The 20,168-nt window shown below is 37.1% G+C and overlaps 1 protein-coding gene across 10 annotated transcripts in view; it reads right to left on the bottom strand.

Moving 5' to 3' along the window:
• Positions 1 to 20,168, bottom strand: part of mical2a (microtubule associated monooxygenase, calponin and LIM domain containing 2a) — a 70,713-nt gene that overhangs the window by 23,809 nt on the left and 26,736 nt on the right. For all 10 annotated transcript variants that reach the window (XM_079588115.1, XM_079588110.1, XM_079588107.1 and 7 more), the window contains exons 3-13: positions 19,236 to 19,443; positions 16,166 to 16,282; positions 11,804 to 11,905; positions 7,503 to 7,658; positions 6,963 to 7,063; positions 4,772 to 5,029; positions 4,549 to 4,664; positions 4,272 to 4,398; positions 2,877 to 2,967; positions 1,570 to 1,717; positions 171 to 370 (exon numbers count right to left, since the gene is read on the bottom strand). In XM_079588115.1, the coding sequence (XP_079444241.1) occupies positions 171 to 370; positions 1,570 to 1,717; positions 2,877 to 2,967; positions 4,272 to 4,398; positions 4,549 to 4,664; positions 4,772 to 5,029; positions 6,963 to 7,063; positions 7,503 to 7,658; positions 11,804 to 11,905; positions 16,166 to 16,282; positions 19,236 to 19,443 (1,624 nt within the window). The remainder of the gene's footprint in view (positions 1 to 170; positions 371 to 1,569; positions 1,718 to 2,876; positions 2,968 to 4,271; positions 4,399 to 4,548; positions 4,665 to 4,771; positions 5,030 to 6,962; positions 7,064 to 7,502; positions 7,659 to 11,803; positions 11,906 to 16,165; positions 16,283 to 19,235; positions 19,444 to 20,168) is intronic.

The raw sequence follows: 20,168 nt of genomic DNA, 5'->3' as shown, positions 1-20,168 counted from the left end.
TGTTTGGATGATCATTGTTTGTATGTTTATTCAATAAAAATCAATAAGATCAAATAAATGCAGACTTTGTGATCTTTTGTGATTCTGCATAAATGGTAGTATGCAAGTATGCAATTCCAAACAAAGTCAGTGATCCTTAATGAACTGTAATGAAAGAGTTGGCGATCTACCTGAAGGAGGCAGAGGTGTTCCCCGGAAAAGCTCGTAGAATTTGGAGAGGTATGTGCTCATGCTGGTCTTGTCCGGCTCCTGTCCTGACGCCAGCTCTTTCCCTGTGATGAACGGCTTGATGCCAAACTCCTTCTCGGACACATCAAATGCCAGCTGGAGGTTTTTGGCACAGTCTTGCTCATTCAGAGAGTCGTAATCGCTACAGGAAACAATACGATAACAACAGAGAACATGGGACCTGAATTAAACAAGCTGACCTCTTGACATGTGTGCTATGAAAGGACAATCGCAAGTTATGAAAGTTCTCTGGTTTCCTTCAGCTACTTTTGACAATCTCAGATGACAGACTTGAAAAATGGCTCCTGATAAAGTGTGTGAAATGTTGCGCATGGTTCAAACTCTTTCTCAGCCAAGAACGCTCAAGTTTAAGTCACAGTTTTGATGAATCAGTAAGAAGCTGTAAGACGGGAAAGTGGTTTCTCAAGAGGTCAAAGTGCATTTTACATGTCCGGCTCATGTTTAGGCTTACACAATTACTAACTGTGCGAAGGAAGGCGCTAATAAACACACGAGAGTTGACTGGATCTGTTGCCAGCACAGAACAGGATTTGTGGGCATGTCAGGAAGCAGACCAAATATTTATGAAATGTGCTTACGGGGTAATTCCATTGCTTATGTTTTACTCATCAGATGAACATTATCAAAGTGTCATGTAATTACGGTTTTACTAGGGACTGCCATGTTCATTCTTTATAATGGGCAATATTATGAGTTACATAATGTATTTCATCAAATACATTCGTTATATATTTTTTCTGGATATGGTAATACCATTGTTTTCAGAAATGTGCTATGCTTTTTTTTTTGGGGGGGGGGGGGGGGGATATAATACCAAAATGTAATACAATGGTTGTTAAGAAATGGTACTGTACCATGGTAATATTATGTTTTTTTGCACATGGTAACCATTGCAAAACCAATGCCATGATTTTTGGATATTGTACCATCGTAATACTATGGGTTTTCTTAGACTTGGTACCATGTTAATGCCATGTACCATATTTATGTGTACATGGCACCGTGGTAAGACTGTGTGTTTTACAGTATATATGTATTTTTGGTAACACTTTATTTTACAGTGCCCTTGTTTAGCATGTTTCATGTAGTTACTATAGTAATAACTATACATTATGCATAATTACATGCACTTAACCCTAAACCAAACCATAACCCTATAGTAAGTACATGTTAATTATTATTACTCAATATAATTACACTATATCAAGGACACCTTAAAATAAAGTGTGATTCTACCGATCAGGATATGAGATACAGATTTTTAAACATTGTAAAAGATATGAAGACAATGCGGATGAGAGACGACGTAAAGAATCTCACATGATCTGCGGTCTGAAGTGATGAATGAGAGCACAGAGAGCCAGGCCACTGGTCCAACAGGAAGTGAGGTCAGTCACATTCACACCCCTGTAGCCCTGCGTCTGCTTCTGACACCACGTCAGTAACCGGCCCGGCCTGATCTCAGACTCTGTTGAACACACAAACACAAGCAGAGGGAGATGTTATTTTGAAACTGATCAACCCGAACAAATATTCAAGGGATGATCTGGACTGGAAGTGGAGGTGACGTCTTCTCTCTGTCAGGTATCTGAACCTGACTCAATCTCCGAGCAGAATAATAATCCTTTTACGCAACACACACATTTATTTATTAATGTTTCACAGTAGTGTGTCACCCTGACAGCTAACAACTGTTTTTAGGAGCACTAAAGCCATGTGTCAACAAGCACAGTTGCTGTTTAAAGGAACAGTTCACCCAAAATGTTTAATTATCCTATAATTTACTCACGCTCAAGCCATCCTAAGTGTATATGACTTTCTTCTTCCAGCCAAACACAATCTGAGTTATACAAAAAAATATCCTGGCTCTTCCAAGCTTTATAATGGGAGTGAGTAGAGCCTGAGATTTTGAAAACCAAAAAAGTGCATCCATCTATCATAAAAGTAATCCATACGGCCATAAAGTGGATTAATAAATGCCTTATGAAGTGAAGTAATGGGTTTTTGTAAAAAAATAAATAAAAAAAATAAATAAATCCATATTAAACCTTTATAAACTATAAATCACTGGCTTCTCGTAGAGTTGAAGGGTGAACTCTGACCTGACGAATTACTGTACGTATGAAGTAGTAATAATGCATTAAATTGATAAAAGTGATGAATGAATGAAAGTAACAGCATGAGCATTCTTCAAAATGTCTAGTTTTAAGTTTCACAGAACTAGTTCATACAAGTTTGAAACAACATGAGGTAAATAATGAATTTCCATTTTTTTGGGTGAACTATTCCTTTGGCAGCATGGCGTCCCTCACAGCAGATTTGTTTAGGGTAGCACTCTTCTCACTTTGGCTCTGCTGGTAATACCAAATCTCAGTCTGGATCGAATTCCCTCAGCAGAAATAAACTGTGCTTCCCCCTGAACCTGTGCAGTCGCTCTGCTGTTACTGTATCTGCTGGATGCAGGAATGCTGTAAACACGTCTGAGCTGTGATTATCCCATGCAAGTCTCAGCGCTCATATACAGTACTAGCCTGGCAACACTTGAGGAACTGGAAGCTGCAGTCAAAAGTAAAAGAGCAGAGGATAATTATAGACACGTGTTAGTCTGATAAGAAGGTTCTTCTGACCTCGCCGGGACAAGTTGACAGGACGGCGTATCGTGGCGGCCCGTTCCAGAGAGCACGACTTCATCTCTCCACAGATATAGTTGTTGCGGACCTGCAAAGGAGGAAAATAAACAGTAATGAGAGATCATTTCAATGAGAGTAAATGATTCTCATTAGATGAGCCTTGTTAAACAAAAAATGGCACATGGTAAAATCACTATAACACAGCTTAACGGAGGTTATCGCTTTCATAAAACAGTGACAGCATAAAAACTGGAAAAGAAACCTGTGTACAACAAATGGTTTAATTTATTAATAATAATAGTTTAAATGTTTGTAATATATATATACCATTCAGTAGTCTGTAGGCATTTGTGGTTGCAAAGCAACTTTGTCTTTTACTGTACTATGAGCTTGACAACTATATATTGGCTATTTTATTATATTATTTATGTGTTGTGTTTATATACGCTACTGATTAAAAGTTTGGAATAATAATAACATGTTTTTGAAATATGTCTGCATTTATTAAATCAAAAATAGGCTATGGTAAAACATTCATAAATACTAATACAATGTAAAATAATTGTTTTCCATTTTTATATTTTACATAATTTATTCCTGTGATCAAAGCTGAATTTTCAGCATCACTACTCCAGTTTCAGTGTCACATGATCCTTCAGAAATCAGTATAATATGATGATTTGCTGCTCAGTTATGATCAATTATTATTGGTGCTCAATTTTTTATATTGACTCTTCTTATTATAAATGCTGCTTAATATATTTGTGGAAACCTTGAAATAGGTTTTTCAGGATTCCTTGATGAACAGGAAATTCAAAAGAACAGCAATTATTTGAAACAGAAATATTTTGTAACACAAAAATGTCACTTTTGATCAAATTAATGCATCCTTGCTGAATAAAAGTGTTTATTTTCCTCTTCTTTTTTTACCCCGGTTTCCAAGAAAATATTATGTATATTTAATCATTATGCAGCAAAAACAGTTTTCAACATTGATAATAATCAGAAATGTTTATTGAGCAGCAAATCAGCATATCATAAAGATTTCTGAAGGATTGTGACTGAAGACTGAAAGAAATTTACATCACAGGAATACATTTAAATTTTAAAATATATTAAAAGAGAAAACAGATATTTTAAATTGTAACAATATTTCACAATACTACCGTTTTTACTGTATTTTTAATCAATTAAATACAGCCTTGGTGAGCATAAGATACTTCTTTAAATCTCATTTTTTTAAAATCTTAATTACAAACTTTTATAGTGTATTAGTTTATTTAGGGTGATTGTCATAGGTGTTTTATAAAAGCAATAAGTCACTTGAGCTTGTGAATTGCAGTGATTTTTTTTATGATAGTTTATTGTGCACAAATAGAAATGCCATCTCACCTGGTGTGGCTTCACACAGTTTGAATTAAGGTTTGGATAGCGTGTTCCTGGATCTATGGTGTACAAATCAAAGTTTTTGCCAATGTTTTCAGGTTTTGTCTGAGGTAGCAATCGGTACAGACTCTCCCTAGAAAAACAACAACGAAGCAACTACATAAGCAAGCTATTACTGGTATTATAAGTGCCTATGAAGGCTTTCATGTATGTTTCAGTATTCCTCTAGAGTTGTATGCGATTGTCTGTGCATTTACTGTTTGCGCATTTGACCTTCACTGACCTCTCTGCCAGCACCTCGAGTGCATTTCTACCCTGCGCCCAACTTTTAACCATCCACGCCGTGTCAAAGGCTGCCAGGAACCCGCGGGCACAGCCTGTCCCCATAGGCCAGAAGGGCTACAGTTACACAGACAACCACAAACACATCAGAATCTAACATAACAATATCAAGCATAAGAAGGATGATTATTTATCATAAGTGCACAGTAGTGTAATCTCCTCACCTCTAGAAGGCTGTCTCCCACTAGTGCCACCAGTACACTATGACCAAACCTCTCCCTGACCAGAGCAGCGTTTTCTGAGGCGTACATGCTGGTGAAGTCGAACATGGCCACATCAGGCTGCCCGCAGTGGTTGATGGCGTAGTCCAGCGTGGGCAGCTGGTAGTGTGTGGCGTAGTCGGCTGCCTCTCGAGCATACGCCAGCAAAGCCTCTTGATTCACGTTCTCACTGTTCAGCAGCGCCTCGGAGTCGATATAATCCTGGCGAATGCAAAAACTGATGTTACTACACCAAGCGAGCTGTGATACCTCATTCTTTAACTGCTGTAAAGTCAACATGAAACGACATACATGGTGCATTTTACTTCTGAAATGTATAATAGTGAAATACAGTATTCTGAGAGAGAAAAAAACATAAAATATATGAAGAATTAAATCCTGGGAAAAGTGATTATGTCATACAAAAATATACATAAATAAACAATAGAGCCAGCCCTGAAAGAGTTTACAGTTTACTCCTTAAGCACACATGTTACATGTAACATAATTTTTCAAATTAAATTAAAATGTATGCAAGAGTTAAGCCTCGATAAAATCATTACATTTGTATTTAATGAAATATTAAGCATTGAAGCAGTTGTTAAAATGTCAAATATCAAGTTGTGTAGTGTGAACAACATGGAGGAAATTAAAATACATTTACGAAATTTAAATTTATTGTCAAAATCAATGAGTCTTATAATATCAGATATAGGTTCAGGTTGTAAAATTACTAATTTTAGTTCAGGCTGTAAAATGTCCAATTCAATTTGATTTGGTTTTGATTTATTTGTAAAATCAAGGTACAAACCGCCCAAAAAGAATTGATGTTTATGAATTAATATATTTTAAAATATATTTGAATACTGTTTTAAAATCATTAAGAATATTAAGGTGTGTGTGTGTTTATGTATATATATATATATATACGTATATAAACAAAATGGTGATGTACTGTGTTGCCAGATTTCGATTACAGAAAACCATCTAAATGCAATTAATTCCAAACTAACCAACTGATCAAATATTGAACTATATATAGTTCATGTTTTCCTCAAACAAAATTTGTGAAAATTCATAGAAAACATATTCTCCCACATTTTTATAAGTATAGGTTACATTATCTGGCAACATGTTTTAACAACGTACATTTAGATCTATACCTGCCGTGGTGTTTCTTATTTGTTATCTCCAGTCAGGTTTGGGAAAAAAAAAGCCTAATTTTATCGGGTCTGTCTTGTTTGGGGGTTTTCTATTTTAAAAATGAAATCATGCAGGTTGGGTTGGGGTAGATTCGGGTCGAGAACAGATCTCAGGAGGACCAGAGACACACTCAGTTCTAGCACTGTTGACTCGCTGTATTAATAAATCAGATCAGCACGAATTGTGCACACACTAATGAACGTCAATGATGAGGCATAAGTACTGAGACTGACACGGAGCGTTTGTGACTGTGTAAAGGTGTTTATAAGCCTCTGGACTCATTGGCTATGTTTCCATTCAAAGTTGCTAATTTAACTTATGCACAAAATTGGAATATCTCATAAAACATTTACAAATAAAAAACTGTTTCCATCTCAGATGTTCAAGAGAACAAAATCGTCACTTCGAGGGAAACTGGCGCAAAATATATGTAATAAAAATTGAAGTTGCTGCAATTGGGGAAGAAACTGTGGCTCTTTTTTCTTATATTATAAACTGCTTGCACCGCAGAGAATGCAACCAATGAGACGCAATAAACGCTGTCATATTATCTTATGTTCGGAGGCACAATTATGTGTGGTCATTATACCCAACAATTTTGATGACAGACATTGGCTCAGGCCTTTCAGAAAGACCAAACCAATATTTGAGATGTTGTGCAATGCGATTGGTCCACTGGTTTGTCCAGTTTATCCAATCACATCCTCTGTTGTTGCACATTAAGGGGTTTATTCAGTAAATGTGTCCAGCTTCTTATCAGATAAAAATGATCCGCCTCAAATTAAGCGCATCCGTTTTTTTATGCACATTTATGCGCATCTTCGTTTCCATCCAGCATTTTTTATGCAATATCCCAAATATGCGCATAAAAATAGGTGGATGGAAACATAGCTATAGTTTCTAAGTGCTAGAGTCTAGAGCTAAGTGTTCACTCAACACTTGCCAAACTCACATGAACGATGACACCCTTGTCCAGCAGGCTCTGCTTCTTAGCTGTCATGACAAAGTAGTGTGTGTTGTCTTTGTAGTAAACGATGTTCTCAAGATCAATCCCTGCGGAAGAGACAAAATCGTGGTCTTACATGAATCTGTGTCAGAGATGTTCACCTGTAACATTTTCTTGCCTGTAATATGACAGTCTTTTGAGGTCAGTGTGAGTTTAAGACAGGATTTGAAAGGAATTCAGTTTCAAAGGGGTGCGAGTCACGACAGGTACACAAAGCTTTTTGGAGGGAGGAAGCCCATAATCCCCTGGAGGATAAACATTTACGTGACGAATCAGAGCAAGAGGATGATAACTGATATATGGCCGCTCCTCACAGCAGATAACACTGACACGCTAACGGAAAACATTGCGGTAAATACCAGGATGGGGTGAAAGTTCATAGCTGAGATGGTTGGTAGATATTTATCTATTATCCATGGAGCTGAATGCCTAGTTCAGAGTAATATGGTGTATTTTTAGTTGCTAATGTGTCGTATTTTTGCTCACCGGTTTCTTGTTTGAGATCCAGAAAGAATTTCTGGTTGAAGATGAAGGCAACTCCACTTATCTCCTCAACCTTCGCCTCAGCGGTGGTGTTTCTGTTGATGAAGTTTGCCGTTATGGCGATGGCCAGTTTGCCACGAAATTCCTTCCTCCTGAACCCTGACAAAGAGAGGAAGAGAAAAAAGTGATGTTCTGGCCCTTACAAAATGTCCCTCCTACAATGCATCACAATTTCTAAAGCAATAATGTTCCTGTTTGACAGGGGTCCACCAATGAAGCGAAAATGTGTCCTTAAAATGGAGAAAGGTGTCCCTCAAGGCTCTTCCTTAGGGCCACTTCTATTTTATTTATTTATCAATGATCTTCCTCTTCCTCAATTGCTCAGACTGTTGTGTTCATCAATATGCAGATGATACAGTGATCTACACATCTAATGTGTCTGCCTCTAAGATTCAATCCTCATTGCAATCTTACTATAATGCTATTCAACTATGGATGAGGGAGAGCTTTAGTGAGTGTGGATGTACATGTGCTGTATTATCTTTGTCTTTGTCTTAAGGACCCTCAGAAACGAGATGCTTCATCAAGGGGTTATCCTCCCAACAATAAATTTCCAATTTCAAATATCACACAAGCCCATTATTTTAGGCTCAAAGACACGCTAACTAACCAAACAATGAGGCAGGTTTCCAGGAACAAACAGTTTGCCTGTCCATACCAAATACTGCCCAGATATTTTAGGGTTTACAGCACAAGGGGGTTAAAAAGACAATTTATATTCTGTAATATGGATTTTACTGCACTGACACTAACTGACCTGAATCGAATCAACACTGAAAACTGACTTGAGCTGAAAAATGACACTATTGTCTTCTGTAGACCTGCTTTATAGCTGAAATCCAATTTGTTTTACAATTGATTGAACATTATCCCTGTTATTTTCCTGTTTACTAATGTAAAGCTGCTTTGAAAGTTCTACTGTATATAAATAAATCTGATTTGGCTTGACCAGGCTTATTATCATTTACTAAACCAAAAACTAAAACCATACTGTAAAAAAAAACATTACTTTCAATAACTTAAATAAACATTAACTGAAAATAAAATACAATAAAAACTGATTTAATTCAGCAAGTTCGACATTAGTTATTTTAGTACTTAAACTAAAAAATAAGAAAAGTTAATAAACTAAAAATAAAAACTATTAGTTGATAAAAATGACAAATCAACAATGAAATTACTCAACATTTTAACTAAAATTAGAACAGAAAATATGAAACTGAAATCTAATCCAACGTAATAACCAAAAATATATCAGTGACACTAAAATAACACTGGATTTGACTTGAAGATATTTGATGTTTAATGAACAGATATGAACAGCAAATTTTGAACCAATGAGATTTCACAGTGGTCGTAGCCCCACCCACACAAATACAATATGCTTTCTTTACATTTTGGCCTCCATCCACACATTAGCAGCGTTTTAGGTTTTTGAAAACACTTTCTAAAGTGAGGACAGCATTTTCTCTTAATGCACATGAACAGGTGGAATGGAGATTTGGTGACGTGGTCATGAACAATTTTCATTTTCCGGTGAACTATCCTTTTAATCATTACACCACTATATGGCAGAGTCTGTGAAGTAAATATCTCCATCAACAAATGCCTATTATATTCATCTGTGGCTTTTAAAGCTCTTTGGCATTTTCGTATAAATGGTGATTTCTTAAGACACTTGGCGTGCAGAAACTAAATGGAAGGCAAAAACTTCACAAGAGGAGAGTCCCACGAGATCCACAAACTGTTTCGTTACTCACCACTCGGAAGAGATAGCTTTCAATAAAAGTGCCTTGTTAGGAAGTGTAATGCCTGCTACAGACTGCGATTTCATCATTACAAATCACACTGTACGACATGGATGTAGACTGTACGATGATGATGACAGCCATTGAATCGTAGGCTACGACGCAAGAATAAAATGTCATCAGCATGCGCTAGTGGTAAACAAATAGAGCAAGATGAACCGCACTTTGGCAATCGTTGTTTTTAACTGTGCTGAAAAAGAGGAGGAAGCGTGAGAGGAATATGGATGCGGTCTTGGCTAGGGAAAAGAGGCCAACTTAACACGCCAATTTTGCAAATGGAGCTTGAGGAAAGTAGTTTTAAGTTTTAGCGCCATGTCACGTTGATCAATACACCATTTCATGTTGCATTTTTATTGGCTAGTCAGTAGACGTAGGTCGTAGCAGCAAACACTGTAAGATGATCATGCTAATCGAAGGCCGTCTTTGAACCTCTCACTGTACAACGTACTGAACGTAGGACCACCGCTTAGAAGCCGCGACCACAGAAATCGCCATGATTGGTCATCTTTCGTCTGGGACAGCCCAAAATCATACAATGTGTACCGGGCATTAGATGCTCAGTTATGAAAGTGGAAGAAACTTAAAGTGGCTTTTAATTAGCAGATCTAAACACTAATGGCAAATAAGTCCAATCCTTTCCTGGCAAACTTTACAAAAATGGCACAAGCCGTTCCTTTTTTAATAGCTGTCGAGTGGGTTGGCTTGGCTGTAGTTTGTCTACAGAGCTCCTCTACGAACAGAAACACATTTGATTAAGAGCCAGAACTGTTCAATTACTGCCATGTTGTTAACTTGCTAAGACATCAACTCTCCTCTTCATCATGTGCGTTACTCGCTCCAAATGTAGCTGTTTTCGTCTGACCGCTGCTCTGCCTCAGATTGGGATAAATTTAACATTCCCTAGATGTCCTGAACTAGCTCACGCAATGTCCAAAACAAGCTTGGGTTCTTTTCCCCTAAGGTTACTCATAATTGGGCAATGAGCTAACATCTCATAGTTTGGAGGGCCCCACAAATGCCCTTTTTTGGAAAAAGCATCTGATTAGGGATAAGCGCAAAGATGACGAACCTGGAAAACAGAGTCCAACGGACACACATCATCAACTGAAAAGTGTTCAAAAAACCCTGAGAGCTCCTCAAGAGCACATGCGGATTCGCTGAACTCATTTGTAACCGGTGGGCGGCTGGTGACATCATGCGGTATCGCTTTTCACAGCACAACTCGATTTTATGGCTTAATATCCTTCTTGGATGAAACGATCCATTCTCGGGACTTCAGCCAAGAGCGCAGGCCAAATTTTTAAGAGTGGCTGAGATAGGAGAAGTAACAACGAGAGGTTTTGGGTTATATCTGGAGAAGTTTTATAATGCTGTTTAAAGGGTTAGTTCACCCGAAAATGAAAATTATGTCAGAAATTACTCACCCTCATGTTGTTCTAAACCCGTAAGACTTTTGTTCATCTTCGAAACACAAATTAAGATATTTTTGATTAAATCTGAGAACTTTCTCACTCCTCCATAGGCTTCTATGTTATTGAAACTAGCCGGCCCAGAAAGTTAGTAAAGACAATGTTTAAAATAGTTGAGTAGAGTAGTGTAACAGCGCAGCGGAGCGCTTCTGTGTTGTACGTCAGAACGTAGGCTCACTATTGGCCAACGCTGGTCACGTGTGTGATGTGTGAGCCTCACATGAACTCTACGTCACTACGTGTACTCACTCAGAGGCCCACGCAGAAGAAAATAAATGGTTGAATTAAGTCGTTATTTTCATTTTTTTGCGCACAAAAAGTATTCTCATCGCTTGATAAACTTATGACTGAGCCACTCTTGGACTATTTTAAACATTGTCTTTACTAACTTTCTGGGCCGGCTAGTTTCAATAACACAGAAGCCTTTGGAGAAGTGAGACCGCTCTCAGATTTCATCAAAAATATCTTTGTGTTCCGAAGATGAATGAAAGTCTTACGGGGTTGGAACAACATGAGGGTGAGTAATTACTGACACAATTTTCATTTTTAGGTGAACTAACCCTTTAAGGCTAAGGCTAGCACCAGTTTTGCTTGTATTTAGCATTAGAGATTTGAGAAAAAGTTAAACTCCGGTACGTAATCCATTCTGCACCGTTTGTGCTGCAGATGTGAAGGATACCTCAAATTGTGTGACTTGTTGAGTGTGCTATTAGACCATATGACATCCTATTTTAATGTACATGCTCTCATATTTTAGGTAGGTACAGTTTTAGTTACTGCTGGAACAGTTTGTAATCATAGAGCAAAGATTATTATAGCCTCTTAGTTACTGTGCAAACAGAGAGGGCTGCATGTGTGTTTATTTTAGTGGACATAATATATGTAATTGAGTATTTCAAATCTGAACCGTTTTTTTTAATGGCAACTGAGCAGCAATTTCATCATCCTCAGTCATCCGAGTTCATACCTTCTAAAGAGTTTCGTCTCCCATCGGCTCCCACCACCACATCAAAGTCGAAGTCGGCCACGGGATGATCCGCAGGCCGGATCTCTACCCTCCAGCCTGGCCCTGCAGAAACAAACACTTTCATTCAGCCTGAGAAATACAAATGACAAATCACAAATGAAGGTTTCCTTAGCTCACTTTTTTTCTTATCAGTGCAAAAGAGACTAAAATAACTCTGTTGATTTTTTGGTCATACATGCAAGTGTTATACATCATTCAAAACTACTTTTATTTGTGTACACTGATAATAAAAACAAAATGTTCTGCTTTTTGTAAAATAAAGAAAATAAACATGATGCGTGTTCTGCCGTCTCTCTCAGTGTGAAGTTGAAAATGAACTGTAACTCAGTGAATACTTGCCACCCACAAGTGTGAGTTTACAAAGCTTGGAGTATTTTGTTTTTAAATGATGTGATTCATATTGAAAACAAATATTCTCTGTTAAAGTAATCCGTATGAAAGCAACGAGAGGTAGTTTCTCACACGAATGTGACCACACCCACGCGTGCGAGAGCAATTGACATGCAAATCGTCAACGCGGAAGTGAACGCCCTCATCACCTCTAAACAAAGCATGAAGAGAAACTTCATTTTTCTGCTTTTCATCGAGTTTGGAAGACACGCTGTGAGTTTATACTGGATTTACCTCAGAAGAAGAAGAACGCGATTTGAAGATACGATTTTTAAGGTAAGAAATGTATTCCCATTTATAATAGTTAGCGTGTTATTGGTGTATAAACTTCACATTGTACTAGTTGAACTGGTGCCAGACAGGAGTAGTTCAATTTAAAATGAAAATCAGCCCATGATTTACTCACATCAAGCCATCCTAGGTGTATATGACTTTCTTCTTTCAGATGAATACAAAAAAAAATGTTTTTTTTAACCTTTATAAAGTAAAATAACTAGCTTCCATTCAAGCGGACACACGGATTCCACAAAAGTATAAGCGCAACGTATACGCGAGTAATGTGACGTACTGCTGATATTTACGCTACGTCATGACGCACTACGCTACTTCTGACATCATAAGTTGCGCTTTAGGCGTACTGTAAGCAGACTGCGTATGGCCGGAAGCTAGAATTTTACTTTGTAGCGTGTTAAATATTAATATTTTTCTTACACAAACTCATCGCTTTGCTTCAGAAGCCCTTTATTAAACCCCCGGAGCCACGTGGAGCTCTTTTATGATGGATAGATGCACTTTTTTTTTTGCTTAAATCTGATGGTTGCAATCCACTGCCATTATAAAGCTCGGAAGCGTCAGGGTGTTTATTAATATAACTCCGATTGCATTTGTCTGAAAGAAGAAAGTCATATACACCTAGGATGACCTGAGGGCGAGTAAATCATGGGCTAATTTTTATTTTAAAGTGAACTGCTCCTTTAATATTGCCTTAATAATTCCTAGAGTGCAATGAGGTCAAATGAGCAACGCCTCACGCTTCTCAGATGTTTCCACTGAGAAAACAATCCTATATAATCTCCACGTGTTTCCTCTTGAGTTTCAGAAGATATCTCAACAGTGTCTCAAACTGTGATCGGGATTAGAAAGATGTCATTGTCTGCAAAAGTCTGAATCTTAAACATGAACTCAAACATTTCTCATTATCTGTGCCGCAATCCACATTCATTGTACAGCTGTATTCTCTGTATACTGTATACACATACCAACAATTCATTTATTTGTTTCTATTTTTATGTCACCCAAATAACTTTAGAAGAAGCATCTGAGAGTTGATACAAAACTGGGAACTGGGAAGTCTCCCAAGCTGTGAAAGAGAAACATCTGAGCAATATTTTTTCCTCAGGGGAGGACAGGAGCTGGGTGGAGCAACAGTACAATAAATACAAATATGAAAATATTTCAAAACACGTCATCCAAGTTCACTTCTGAGGGACCGTTTCTCGTTGTAAGCGAACCGTACGTTGTTTTAAATAAAAATAATCTGCTAAATGGAAACAGATTTTTTTCTAACAGCTGCATATTTCAACAAGTCTAGGTAATGTTATTCATGTAAGCATTATGCAATCTTGCCTAGAACACTAAGCATTCCAAAAACATATAGTCACAGCAAGCCATTCAGCTATTATTAATAAAAGCCAACCATCAATGTCACATGTTCGGAGCACAACTTTAGGGCAAATAAACCAGGACTGTCTAACAAATACAAGATCCAACTGAACTATATCCAGGATCATGAGTATCACTTCAAGGCCACAGTACAGGGTCACAGCGAGCACTCGTTCTTAATTTAGAAAGCTCTTTTGTTTTTATCAGCGTGCTGTCATTGCTTCTGAAGGGAGAGAGATGGATTGCTAATGGTCTAGAAGGCTAGAGGTCCAATCACAAGCTTGTTGTTCTTCCATAGATGACCGAAGCGCACACATATGGAAACACGCTACCTCACAGAAACAAGACCTGGAACTATGAGATCTGTTTCGAATTACCATGATCAACTAATTGTTTCTTCATTTCTCTGATCTCTGTGTTGTTAAATGTGAGTGCGTTATGAGTGAACGCTATGCAAGCTGTGGAGTCATAAAATGACTACTTGGATGCGGGAGGGGAGAGTGATGTGGATTTGAACACTTTTTCCATGTGCATTAAAAGTGCATTAACAGCTCTGCAGGTGTTGTTTGGTTGTCATGGAAGCAGTTATTATAGTGAGGCAGGAAGAACTACATTCGTTCATCTTCCTGATAATGACAGATTGGCCCTAAAAAACCGTAAACTGCTCTGAACAAAATGCTGTAATGCAGAGACAACCAAATCAAAAGAGCCAGAATACCTCAATATTTCAATATGAAGCTCATGTGATGTCTGATTAAACTGTGGGATATGAAAGTTATTCAATCAAAGTAATGGTATATTCAGGGTAGATAAAGCCTTTTTTGTTTATTCAACAAGAAAGACTGAACAATCAGTGCATTTATAACACCAGTGAAAAGTTTGAACATGCTTGTCTTTTTTAAATCAACGCTTAAATGCCTGAATTTTAAAGTATTTTCAGACCTGTAGATCGTTTGCTTTGTTCTGAAACAAGGCTTTAATTCGTTACAATGTTGCATTTTCTTCTTGGTTCCGTTCGCTTTCACAAGGCAACATTTCAAAGTGTACCAAAATGTGTTTATGCGAGTCACATGTGAGGAAAAACTGTCCTCTTATTGGTCAGAGTTTCCTCTGTGTCATCCATCAAGACAGATTGACTAAATGTCATCTTAGCTTAAATTACTGATTGAAAGTGTAATTATTCTTTTTCTTTTTTTTCAGTGGCTACTGCGCTATGTACAGCACTTTGGTCAGCGCGAGCTGTGTTTAAATGTGCTATAAAAATAAATTTGACTTACTTATTGGCTTTATCTGTACACTTATACGAATGTAGTCATCATTCTCGCTCTAACTAATAAATTATATATTATATTTAAAATTAAACAATTTATATTTGTATATATAATTTATAATGCAGTTAGGCTTCAGATTTCACTTATCACGTGAAGATAATAAGGAGAGATGTAACAGGAGGATTTGGTGAGCAACAGATCTTGAGCGTGAATGACAAATATCTAATCTTGTAAAACTTATACACGGAGAATGCATGATTGCAATTTGTAAACAGAAGTAAAAAGCGAGCGTGCATTCAAAAGCGATTTCAATACCCTGCATATTGATAGTGGCTCCCTGATGGCCAAGGCTATATACAATATAAATTACCAAACTATATTAAAGCATTGAAATATATTTTTTCCTTTTTCCATCTCATATTTTTTTTCCATCACCATGTCCCTTTAGGGGCTCCGTAGAATACGCCATTTCCTTTCCGAACATAGTATTCGGCGTTGGACATCCCTAATATATATACGTAAATATTAGGGCTGTCACAATTAACATGTTGAATTTTTTTCAGTCTAAAGCGTTAAAAATATTTATATACTGTATGTATGTACTATCAAAAAACTGTTAACAAACTAAAAAAAATTAAGTACTATTAAAAAAAAACTGATTTACAAAGGGGGACTCTTACAAGAGGATCATCATATTTAGGTCTGTGACAAAGTTTTAAAACATTTGATCCAGACAAAGGGCAGCTAGCCTGAAGAAGCTAAAACATTAAATCATTTTGTTAAAACATTTCTTGATAGCTGCATAATTCCCATACTTTCATATATGTTATTCTATAGTTTTGATGACTTTTCTAGAATGTGTGAAGCAGCAGTCAGTCATAAACAATGAGAAGGGTGTGTCCAAACGTTCGACTGGCTCTGAACGCCCGACTGCTAGTCGTGAGAACGTTTGGTCTGGATCTGGGGTCCTCAGTCTCACCCTCATTCTCTTGGTCCTCTGGAGGCTCCACCAGCTTGACGAACTCCACATTAACGTGAAACTCCACACCGAGAAGCAGAGCGATCTTCAGGAGCATGAGCTGGAGCTGCCGAATGCCTGCCAAACCCAGCCAGAGCAAGAACCATTAGCCTCACAGTCACGCTAACACAGCATCGCTTACAAAAACACACACACCAGTAAAACTAACAGATGTGAGAACAGAAATATCATCATCGGAGTGGCAGGAGAGTATTTTCACTCAGAGATCTATCCAAAAATGAACTTTCTATCGTCGTCTCTGTTCCATACGGTGAAAATGGATTAGGACTGGGCCTGTCAAAGTCTTAAAAGGACAAAAAGCAACATAAAAGTATGTCATATGACTTATGTGCTATCATATTCTGAATCCCAAAAAGCCATTCGATAGCTTTGCGTGAGGAACAAACTGAAATGTAAGACTTGAACACCACTGGTCATCATCCACATCACTGTATGGAAAGAGCAGCCTGGACATTCTTCTCTTCTTTTGTATTTCAGAAAAAGAAAAAGAAAACTATATATTTTGCATTTGAGTGACAGTGAGAATGAGCAAAACTATTTTGTTCATTGATGAAATGCGTTTAAAATGCTGTTAAGTCTATTGAAGTTCAGCTATGAACCATGTTCATGCTTTTTCATTTTAATTATCATTATTTTAAATATTACTATTTAGGTATTTTTATTTACGTTTTAGCTAAATATTTATATTTTAGCTTTATTTCAGTTAACAAAACTGTACTAAATATTTTTAGTTAAAAGGTTAGTTCACCCAAAGATGAAAATTCTGTCATCATTTATTCATCCTCATGTCATTCCAAACCCGTAAGACTTTCTTTCATCTTTGAAACACAAATGATGACCTTTTTGATGAAATCTGAGAGCTTTCTGTCCCTCCATTGACAGCTACGCAACTACTACTTTAACACTTCAAAAAGTTTATAAAGAGATCGTAAAACTAATCCAAATGAACTAAGAAATGTTGTCCAAATTTTTTGAAGAGACACGATCGCTTCAAATTATTAAATGATGAACAGATTGAATTTAAGCTTTTATTCACATAAACATTCTTCACAACACATCGGTTGTAAAAGAACCAAATGAACCAATGAGGTTCAAGAACCAATGAGGTTCATTCTCGTTACGCAGCACGTCTGAGCTTCTGTTAATGCTCGCTAATCAATGTTTATATGTGAATAAAAGACTAAATTCAAACTGTTCATCATATTAAGTAATTGAGTCTCTTCTGAAAATTTGGCCTGATTCATATGGATTAGTTTTACGATCTCTTTATTAATTTTTTGAAGTGTTAAAGTGGTAGTTGCGAAGCTGTCAATGGAGGGACAGAAATCTCTCAGATTTCATTAAAAAGATCTTCATTTGTGTTGAACGAAAAGATGAACGAAAGTCTTGGAACGACATCAGAGTGAGTAAAAATTAAGACATAATTTTCATATTGGGGAGAACTATCCTTTTAAAGGGGTCATGACATGTTTTATTATTATTATTATGTTCCCTTAGGTGCAATTATAGTATTACTATAGTTTTTTTTACAAAAAACTTTTAAAATGTAGTGATTTATGACCTTTCCCCACCCTGTTTCTCATCCTCTGATTCAAACAGTCTGTTTTGGGGGTGTTTCCCCTTTAAGAGTTCAGTGTTAACGCCCACTGTTATGATTGGCTAACGTCAGTGCCTATGCATCAATTATTAACGCCCCCAGCCAGAACATATGCGGATTCGGCGCAACTGTTTATTAGCGGGTGATGCATGCGAAGCAATGGCTCTTGCAATGATAAAACCTTATTATGTTTGAGCCGGAATCAGAGGAAAATGAACCATCACCACAACAACGAAGACTGGATCAGCTCGTGTCCACATGGAAAGTAAAACTATTTTGAATTAATAAAAAAATTGTAACCCGAGACACTTGAAACCGGATTATTGTTGCATAATTATTCTATAGCTTAATTTGCTAACAGTTTAACATTATTTAACTAATTTCAATGAAATGATAGTGTGTACCACGGACAAAAATGCATGCACAGGCCATCTTTGAAGATGCAGCATTGATAAAGGCAACATTTTTAATTTTCTATCACATGTAGGCCTACTAGAAAGGCGACATATTTTCAAGATTCTCTTATACAAATCTGTTTATATTAGCCAGTGATAAAAAGTAAGTTTGCGTCGTCGTTGTTGAGCCCAGAGTAGTCGGCACGGACTTATCTTTGAGCAACAGTTTTCTGGCAAAGCCAGCATCACATTGGGATTTTTTTCCTCAAAACAGTCATCCTTAAAATGTAAAACATTATAGAACAAACGCTTAAATTAACACTGCCGTGACTGGGACGTCCGCAAAAAATAAAGTGCATCCATTTTTCCCTGACGACTGGATCTTTCGGCAGCGTATTCACAGATGTTGTTTGTCCACAGCCAGGAACAGCACATCTGCGGCATCGTAATTTCCCTGTACACAGACCCACTCGCTGTCCGTCGACTGAACACTTGTAGGCGCGCGGGGCGACAACGATACAAAATGCGCGTAGTTGTCTTGCGCTGGAGGCTGTCATATGCAAACGCTGGTACGTCACTTCGCACCGTGACGTCACTTCTTACCATGGATCCAGAACGAGCTGTATTTAGAGCTTGATTAAATAAATGATTCGTTTATAATGGGGAGGACGTCTTAAGCTATGAAACTTGCAGGACGTTTTAATGGTACAAAGACCTCTTATATACCAAAAGATCAAGGCAAATTTGGTTTCTCATGTCATGACCCCTTTAACTACAATAACCTTGCTGAGTTGTTCTTCAAATCATCAACCCATGAGGAAGGATTAACAGTATAGATGTTATTTCTCTGTAAAAAACTTTACACAATAGTCACATATACTGCATGTGTACATAAAGGAAGGGCTGTCAAAAAATGAAAAGGAGAACTAAAAATGACTTCTGCTTTAAACAAGGAAGTTTTGATGCTTATAATTTGATTACATGAGCATAGAGAATGAGAAGTTAGTTCAGAACTCACTGATGTGGTCTATCGCTCCTGCACAGAACTTTCCATAGAACTTCTTGGCTCCTAAACCCCTGAGGTCATGAATGGTGTAGGGCCAAAGATGCAGGACGTTGTTCCTGGAGAAAGTATCTCTCTTCTCGATCACCACCACTTTGGCTCCGAGGAGAGCTAACTCGATGGCGGTCCGCACGCCGCACGGGCCCCCTCCAATTATCAAGCACTGAAAGGTACATTTCGAGATTGAGAGAATTAGCAGGGCAAGAATTGAACCAAGGTCACTATTTTCTTTTTCTTTTTGTTCTTCTTTTTTTGAACATGAACATCAGTCAGGAAAAAAAGAAAGAAATTTGTAACAGTGACACATTTTGGTTTTTACCTCTTACCCCGACTTGATCAACCAGCCCCCGAAAAAAAAAAAGTAATAATTTAGGGCAGTGAAACGATTAATCGCGATTAATCGCATCCAAAATAAAAGTTTGTGTTTACATAATAAATGTGTGTACTGTGTATAATTATTTTGTATATATAAATACACACACGTGCATGTATATATTTGAAAGAAAATTTGTTATTTAGATTTATATATAATATAAATTATATATATATCTATATACAGTATATACATGCAAATATTTCTTAAATATATACAAGCATGTGTGTGTATTTATATATACAAAATAATTATACACCGTACACGCACATTTATTATGTAAACACAAACTTTTATTTTGGATGCGATTAATTGCAATTAATCGTTTCACAAAAGTACATGAATAATACTTTTAAAATAAATTAATTGCATAATGTAGAATAAAATGTATAAAACAACAGCACAGGTAAAAGGAAAAATTACATAAATACCTAGAACAACGCAGAGATAAAAAAAAAATTTGAGTTTTGAGAAAGGGACCTCACATTATCATAAATGCATCACGACGACCTGAG

This window comes from Phoxinus phoxinus (genome assembly GCF_949152265.1).
Source record: "Phoxinus phoxinus genome assembly, chromosome: 2".
In the NCBI taxonomy this organism is placed as follows: domain Eukaryota; kingdom Metazoa; phylum Chordata; class Actinopteri; order Cypriniformes; family Leuciscidae; genus Phoxinus; species Phoxinus phoxinus.
This window is presented reverse-complemented; position numbering and strand designations above follow the sequence as displayed.